Source organism: Aspergillus glaucus (genome assembly GCF_001890805.1).
Source record: "Aspergillus glaucus CBS 516.65 unplaced genomic scaffold ASPGLscaffold_13, whole genome shotgun sequence".
Lineage (NCBI taxonomy): Eukaryota > Fungi > Ascomycota > Eurotiomycetes > Eurotiales > Aspergillaceae > Aspergillus > Aspergillus glaucus.
In genome coordinates this window covers 860781-869085 of record NW_019170465.1, presented here as the reverse complement: position 1 = coordinate 869085, position 8305 = coordinate 860781, and the positions used below count along the sequence as shown (strand labels likewise).

The following is an 8305-nucleotide window of genomic DNA, read 5'->3' as shown; positions in this document are numbered from 1 at the left end:
AGGGTGTCCATCTGCCAGGTTCTTGCTGAAATTGAGAACTAGTGTCCTGACGTCTCTGCCTAGGGAGGCCGCTCCTTCCAAACCCTTCTCTTCCCAATTGGCAATCTTCTGGCTGATCCCTGAGACAAGTTCAAGGACTTCATCACCTGTGGACTTGATCTGTGCTGTGCGCGATGTCACTGCAGCAGTGATATGGTTGTGGAGTTCGAGGCTCAGTTGGCTCTGGGGGGGGTCATGGGTGGGGGATGCCGGGGGGGTGTCCTGCGCTGGCAGTGGGCCCGTGTATTGGTTCTCAGGGGCTAGGCTAGGAAAGTGTTGAGCCTGCTGTGGTGTCTCTGGTCCTATCTGTACTGGTTGATGGGCGGGGTCGAGGGGAGGCACAGTCGGGGTCTCATGGGCCTCTGAGGCCTCGCGCATGATGGCGTCCGCCACTCCATTGGGCAGGTTGGGTCCTTTTTCCTTTCGCAGTTTAGTAGAGCGCAGGCGATAATGCGCCTGGGTAGCGGGGGCAATTCTTTTCTTGATGCCCGTGGTGCTCATTGTGTAAGCGTGAATCGGTTTAGATAGCCAAGCACTCATTCCATCATATTCCTAAGTACGGTCACGTGGGTTCGTGTTTCATGGACGCGCCCTCGGGTCTTGCCCTTCGCGTCATGCTTGCTCTCACACCCCTCCTTCTGTATCACTCATGGAGAATTTCTGCCAGTTCCTGACTCTTAATATGCCGTCGCAATTTGAATCCTGCCTGTGTTAACGCGTGAGAATCTCTTCTGACGCGATGTACGAAGTGAACGCTGTGACCGCAGCAATTTCCGACTGGTTAGGACGGGGAAATGGGGTTCAAATTCTCCTTTCTGTGTGATTTACTCTCGAATCTAGATAATACTCGAGTCGTGAAAGCTTCCACCGCAGCCAAGAATAGCGACTTAGATATCAAAGTCGTGACCAGGTGGTTCGCCCAGCATGAAAAGCGAATCCACCACAAAGACACGGACCAGCGGGCCCTGCTCTCTTGCCTGTTCCCCGAGAAGCTTCCGGAAAGGGTCTATTGGCTACAACATACGTCGCTAGCACGAGTGATTGGTCGCTGTCTTCTACTCGGGATGTCGCGAAGAGAGGAACTCGAACGCTGGCGGGTATCCGGTGGAGTGGACTTGGGAGAATGCGTGGAGAATGTGATGCGACAGGCGGAGAACCATATCTGTGATGGACAAGAGGTCACTGTGGAAGAGATAGACACGGTGCTGATACGGCTCGCCTCGCGATGCAAGTTCTCGGGTTCTCGAGTACGGAGACAGCATACCGCAGTTGACGTGGAAAAGTGTCTTGGTCCTCTATATCGGCGGATGAGTAGCAGGGACGCGAAATGGCTCACACGAATGATACTGAAGAGCTTTTCTCCGGTTATGCTGCCGGTGAATTATATTCTGAGGAAGTTCCATTTCTTGCTTCCGTCTCTGTTTCTTTTCCAGGACTCCTTCGATTCTGCGTTGGACACGCTAGCCTCCGAGAAGATTAGTCGGTTTCCCCCTCATCCTGAGCCAGGGCTGGCACAAGACCTTGCTGCCATAACCCTGGACTGTCTGAATCCAAAGATGGGAGTTAAGATAGGGCGGCCAGACTACTACAAAGCTCGAAGTATCAAACACTGCTGTCGAATGGTAGACCGACGGAGGATGAGCATAGAAAGGAAGTATGATGGGGAGTACTGCCAAATACATATCGATCTCTCGAAGCATCCGAATATCCAAATCTTTTCGAAGAGTGGCAAAGATTCTACTATGGATAGATCGGGCATTCACGAAGCTCTCCGGGACGCATTGAGAATAGGAAGCCCTAAGTGCAAGTTTTCCAAACGCTGCATCTTAGAAGGTGAATTGCTTATCTGGAGCGACAAACATGGTAGGATCATGAATTTCCATAAATTGCGTAAATTCATATCGCGGTCTGGGACCTTCATTGGGACGGAAAATGACTCTCTGTATGCCAACCCCTACACAATGCGAAGCCCTATATCTGACCTACCTAGGCCCCAACCTTACGAACACCTAATGGTCGTATTCTTCGATATCCTGGCTCTAGACGATGACGTTTGCCTGAAAAAAGTGCACCGACAGAGGAGGCTTTTGCTGAAAGATGTAGTACAGCCTATCCACGGACGCGCCGATATTTCAGAACAGCAAATCCTGGATTTCTCCCGACCTGACAGTCCGTATCGGCTTGAAAGGATCTTCGCAAAGGGTATCGTACAGCTATGGGAGGGATTCGTGTTAAAAGGATGTGAAGATCCCTACTTCTCTATCTTCCCCAGCAACACAAATGGCACCTTTGGTCGATGGATCAAGCTTAAGAAGGATTACATACCAGGGCTGGGTGACACATTGGACCTTGCACTGATAGGCGCAAAATATGAACCTCGAGATGTCAATGCGCTAAAACGGATTCCTAAGCTCCTGTGGACGCACTTTTTCATCGGCTGTCTACTCAATAAAAATGCCGTCTTACAACTTGGAGCTACGCCTCAATTTCGGGTCGTTGATGTTATCGACCACCACTGCATGAGTTTACAAAATATGCAGATTCTAAATCAATTTGGCGAGTTCGTCGCTTGTGACCCGGTTTCCAACCCTGACTCCAAATTCGAATACGAGAGAGCGAACCTTCCATCTATGGGTGTAATGTTCAGGACACCTTTTGTTGTTGAAATGCTGGGGAGCGGCTTTGAAAAGCCCTCAGGGGCCAGGTATTTCGCGCTGAGATTTCCTCGCATATTAAAAGTTCATTGGGATAGGACGTTCCAGGATGCGACGTCGTTTCAGGAACTGCAGCAGATGGCAGAAAAAGCGCGGTCAGTTACTGCGGAGGATGATTCGTCCCAAGAGCATTGGTGCAAACGTTTGAAGCTGGCGAACGGAGCATGCCAGTATATCAACCGTGAATCGCAGAACATGTTGTCTGAGTCTGGCTCGACATCTGAATCGGATGATGAAGGTTCTGTTGAAACTACCAACAGCACTGCTATGCTCCCTACTCCCCCGTGCACCCACGAATCGGGCACAGCAATAACCAATGATCATGGAAATCCCATCCAAATATACATGGATAATACGGCTGGAACCACTTCATCAACCAGCGTGTCAGGCCTACGTGGAAATCCTTTGACTGAGAACCCCAACCAGTCGTCTTACCAAAAAGCACGACCACGAAAAGACAACATACGTCCTGATAAATTGGCAGCTTCCGTGTACATCAATGATATAGAAGGGAATGTTACTACAAAAAGTCACAATGCAAAGGTTCCAGCTGCTCCCCGTCCCTTGAAAACTAATGTCGATGGGGCTTCTACAAATAAAACCGGATACCCTACCCCAACATCAGCTTCTTCTACTACTAGAGGGCAGCAATTCGACCTCAAATCACCTCTCCTAACGCTCCCGCAGTATCTATGCCCTTCTTCAACCTCCGACGAATACCATCCCACAAACGCAACTCGCAGTCCAGACGACCTCCTGCAGGCAATGACCTACCATCCACGCACTACCTCCCAAAACCAATCTCTAGGCCTAGTCCTAATCCCCCAACCATCTACCCTGGGCCTAGAGATCCTCAATATCATCAAGTCCCTTTCTCAATCACCTAGGACCGTCCTCAAGTTCCCACCAACCGGCAAAATCTTCTTCCTCGACTCAAAGGTCCTAAACTTGGGCACTGGACCGGAAGATACACGATTCTGTCTTCGCGCAACCTGGGAGAATATCAGCAATGCGTACTTCTATGCATGCGTCTCGTGGAGTACTGCCACTGCCATTGCGGTCACAACGGCACAACCTGTACGCTGGCGATCGAGTGCGATTGCGGATGAGATTCCTTGTACTAATCCTGATGATGATATCACACCGACTTGTTTGCCTATCTTGGGTCAGACGAAAGGGTTCAATATCTCTGTTGGTTTTGAGAAAGAAGAGTTGTGCTGCTTGGGGGAATTTGTGTTGATTGAACCGTTGGTGCATGTTAATGGGCAAACGTATACATCTGAATGTGATTAGAAAGTCGCTTGCTGAAACAACTCCAAAGCTGTATGGCTTCATTGCTAGTATAATGTAGCTTTGTGGAATAGGAAATGAAAACTCAAACGTTTCATGCTCTTCGACTTTACATGCTCTTATGGTAAGGAAAAAAGAACAGTATTCATAATGTCATACAGGTGTATCATGCAAATAAATCACACGCTCAGCTCATCTATAACTCATGAACAAGAAAAAAAGATTACCCAGCAGACCCCGCCCCCTCCCTCCTAGCCCTAACATCCCTCATCAAAGCCTTAGCCTCCTCAACCTCAACCCCATCCTGACACAACTCCCCCGCCAACTGATCCGCCCTCTCAAGATCCCCATTCCGCAGCGCCCACCTAGCAAGCCACAGCCTCGCCTTCGATGTCGTCGCCGTAACACCAGTCCCATGCCATGTATCTTCATCGTCGTCATTCGGAGGGGATTTTCGAGGTCGTCGAGACCGATGCTGGGAATCGTCATTATCGTCGTCGTCGTTGTCGGATGATCCTTCCTCCTCGCCTTCGGGATTTGGAGGGCCGGATTCTTGTTGGAGAGTTAGTTCCATGTAAGCGGCTGCTTCTTCGGGCTCTTCGAGGCGTTCGTAGAGCATCGCGATTTGGTGGAGGGTTTCTGGGTCTAGGATTTTGCGGCCGGGGCCGGGGGGCATGCCGCTTAGTTGTGATGAGGCGTCGTCGGAGGCGTAGTAAGATCCCGCAACGAGTGCGCGTTTCAATGCCTTGATGCCCTGCTCGGGGCGCTCCATTTTGGCATAGCAGGATCCCACTGCTTGCCACATCTTGGGGTCGTAGGGTCGTAGGGCTGCGGCGCGTTGGTAGTAGAAGAGGGCGTAGAAGGACATGTCTAGGACTTCGTAGGCCTGGCCTAGACCGTACCAGGCGCGGTAGTCTTTGCGGTTGACGTCGACGGCTCGACGGTAGGATTCGATTGCGGCGTGGGTGTTTTTCATTTCGACGTATTCGTGGCCCATGAGGGTCCATGCGGAGAGGAAGTTGCGGTCTAGTGTTAGGGCGCGTCGGAAGTACATGACTGCTTTCTCGTGCTCTGATTTCAGGGAGTAGTAATTTCCGACGACGCAGCAGGTTTCGGGGCGGAATTTGTCGGTTGCGGTTGCGACTTGGGCGACGAAGGCAAGTTGGGGACGCGCGCCCATGACGTAAAGAATGTTGGAGTAGTGGTCGAGGCTGTCGAGGCGATGAGGGGAGGAGATCAATATTTCGGTGAAGATATGTGATGCTTCTTCGAAGTCTGCAGGAACAATCAGCAAAGCGAAATTCGACGCTCTCACCAAGTAACCTACACTTAGAGTGATAGTAGAGTAATGCCCGTTGCGTTTTGAGGAATGCACTTGTCGGGAAGATGGTTTCGAGTTCTGATAAGGCTTGGTAGGTATCGTCGGTTGCTTGGTACAGCTCCTGGCTGCAATAAACATGGAATATCAATGTCATGATGTTCTGAGGAAGGAGGTCGACGACTTGTTTTAACTGTCCGGATGTTAGCTTCAGCCCAACGGAACGCAATGCAAAGTAACATACATCTTCCGTACTCGTAAGCAAGTCATTCAACTCTTGCCAGGCGCCCCAATGGAATGGGTTCAAGTGCACACTCTTTATGAGCCACTTCTTCGCCTCCTCTTCATTCCGCCCTTTCAGAAGAATCACGCCATACAAGTATTCCAGCCATCCTTGATTGCGACCTTCCATGCCCTTCTCCCTCCGTTCCATCAACCATCCTTCCAGCCCACGCGCCAGGTCTGGCAACTCTCGGTTGGCCGCCAGACCTCCATCAGCAGGGCCTAGGACCATTTCCGTTTCCTCATCTTTCCGCTTCTCACCCGAAATGTATTTGGCATATAACGCAAGGAACAACGACTTCTGGCTCAGCGCCGGGTACGGGTTTCTCGTCGAGGTACCCTCTTTCACCCCTCCAAATGCAGACATTCGCGACTTTCCTTTCTGCGGTGTCAACGGCTGTTTCGATTTGGAGTTCGGCGATGTAGTCGAAATAGGAACCGGGGGCATAGTCGGAGGAAGGAAAACGGCTGCGCAGCGGTCATACTCGCGCGTATCGAAGTAGGTCTTTGCGAGGAGGTACTTGTGGGCTTCTTGCGCTTCCAATCTGGCTTCGAGAGGGTCCTGAGGTCGGAGGTATGGGTTCGATGGCATGGGCAGGGCATCTGCAAGACCCATTGGTGAGTCGGGATCGGTGTCGTATTCATTGATTGGTAGGAGAGAATCGAGCATTTCTGCGGCCCTGCCGCCACGATGCATGTCAGTCGAGATATGAAGGCGGGGGCATCATGCATTGTACGTACCATTTTGCAGACTGGTATAAGCATCGTTCTGAGCACTTGATGGAAGCGTCCTCCAGGCGGTACCTGAGGTCTCTGATGTTATCTTCCGTGAAACCGGCGGCCATGATGTCGGATGTCGGAGACGCGGCGGAGGTTTGCGCGAGATAAAGATAGCAGGTGTGTATCACAGATAGAGTCGATCAAGTGCCAGTCTCATATCCTTATCACAGACATTCAACGGGGTCTCAAGGATCAATTGCAGGCTGAACTGTTTGCGCTCAAGATGAACTGCAGGTAAGTGTCGGCACCTCACCGCGGTGCGACCCCAACAGTAGTGAGAAGTGCTGCAGTGGTGCAGAGAACCTGGCAAAAGATATCGTAGTTCCACAGCACAATCTAAGCAGATAAGGAGTGTCAGGACGTGCTGCTTGAAGTGAGAAGAGGCGAATAAATGTAACGCGATGAGAAGATGCGATGGAATTGACGGATTGCCATTTCGGGATGGGGGCAACAAAACAAACAGTGCAAACATTCCGGGGGGCATTTTTCTCCTTAACACTGGCTATTATCTCTCGATATTCCCTTGTCTGTCCATATACTGCAAAAGCAGCTATTGTTTGTGCCATTCGGTCTGGGCGTGCATTCTGAAAGAACATTAATTAACATACCCCTGCCAAGTCACCATGGCGTCCACCACCTCTCGCGAATCGTTCGAGTCCGTGTTTCCCTCCTTGGTCCAGGACCTCTTGGCCCACGCGAAGAAGTACAACTTGCCCGAGAACGCCGTTCAATGGTTTGAGAAGGTGAGCATACAATGCGACAACACCACCCAAAGAAACAATGGCTTGCTGACAGTGTGATCTCTCCTGGTAGGCCATCAATGTCAACGTCCCCGGTGGAAAGCTTAACCGTGGTCTCTCCGTCCCCGACACCGGTCTGGCTCTCCTGCAGCAGCCTCTCAACGATGAACAATTCAAACACCTCAGCACTCTGGGCTGGCTCACCGAGCTGCTCCAGGCGTTCTTCCTGGTCAGTGATGACATGATGGACGGCTCCATCACCCGTCGTGGTCAGCCCTGTTGGTACCGCCAGGACAGAGTGGGCATGATCGCCATCAACGATGCCTTCATGCTCGAGTCCGGAATCTATGTCATCCTGAAGAAGCACTTCCGCTCTCATCCCGCCTACGTCGACCTCATCGAGTTGTTCCACGAGATCACCTGGCAGACCGAATTGGGCCAGCTGTGCGATCTGATCACCGCTCCCGAAGACCAGGTCAACCTCGACAACTTCTCCCTGGAGAAGTATATGTTCATTGTCACCTACAAGACCGCCTACTACAGCTTCTACCTCCCCGTCGCTCTGGCCCTCCACTACCTTCAGCTCGCGACCCCCGAGAACCTCCAACAGGCCCACGACATCCTCATCCCCTTGGGCCAGTACTTCCAGGTCCAGGACGACTACCTCGATGCCTATGGTGACCCGGCCTTCATTGGCAAGATCGGAACCGATATCCAGGACAACAAGTGCTCATGGATGATCAACCAGACCCTTCAGCGCTGCAACCCTGAGCAGCGCAAGATGCTCGACTCCGCCTACGGCCGCAAGGACGCTGAGCAGGAGGCCAAGGTCAAGGCTCTCTACAGGGAGCTCGACATTGAGAATGTCTACAAGGAGTACGAGGAGAAGACTGTCGGAGAGATCCGCACCAAGATTGCTGCCATTGACGAGTCCTCTGGTCTGAAGAAGGAGGTCTTCGAGTCGTTCTTGAGCAAGATCTACAAGCGCAGCAAGTAAACATATAGAAGTGATACCTGTGTTTATCTAGCGATAGTACTTTCTTTTGTTTATATCATGTCGAATACCTATTTAATTGAATAGACTGGCAAAATATGCCTGTGTATATACTGTTTGGGCTAAGTACCAATTCAGAGATTCCATA

At 51.2% G+C, this 8305-nt stretch overlaps 4 protein-coding genes across 4 annotated transcripts; 2 read left to right on the top strand and 2 right to left on the bottom strand.

The window, feature by feature from the left end:
- Positions 1–51: 51 nt before the first annotated feature.
- On the bottom strand, positions 52–540 carry ASPGLDRAFT_36722 (uncharacterized protein; the record flags this gene model as incomplete). The annotated part of the gene is made up of 1 exon (XM_022544726.1): positions 52–540. A coding segment is annotated over one exon (489 nt), but the record flags the coding sequence as incomplete, so codon positions are not given.
- A 293-nt stretch (positions 541–833) lies between these two features.
- Positions 834–4046, top strand: ASPGLDRAFT_129087 (ATP dependent DNA ligase domain protein; the record flags this gene model as incomplete). Its single annotated transcript, XM_022540855.1, has 2 exons — positions 834–1981; positions 2030–4046. The coding sequence occupies 2 exons, from the start codon at positions 834–836 to the stop codon at positions 4044–4046; spliced, it is 3165 nt and encodes a 1054-aa protein (XP_022399983.1).
- Positions 4047–4266: 220 nt separating this feature from the next.
- ASPGLDRAFT_36720 (anaphase promoting complex subunit CDC23) lies at positions 4267–6488 on the bottom strand (the record flags this gene model as incomplete). Its single annotated transcript, XM_022544725.1, has 4 exons — positions 4267–5318; positions 5371–5554; positions 5606–6323; positions 6385–6488. 4 exons carry the CDS (start codon positions 6486–6488, stop codon positions 4267–4269), a joined length of 2058 nt encoding a protein of 685 aa, XP_022399982.1.
- A 558-nt stretch (positions 6489–7046) lies between these two features.
- On the top strand, positions 7047–8160 carry erg20 (bifunctional (2E,6E)-farnesyl diphosphate synthase/dimethylallyltranstransferase; the record flags this gene model as incomplete). Its single annotated transcript, XM_022540852.1, has 2 exons — positions 7047–7166; positions 7237–8160. 2 exons carry the CDS (start codon positions 7047–7049, stop codon positions 8158–8160), a joined length of 1044 nt encoding a protein of 347 aa, XP_022399981.1.
- Positions 8161–8305: the final 145 nt, after the last annotated feature.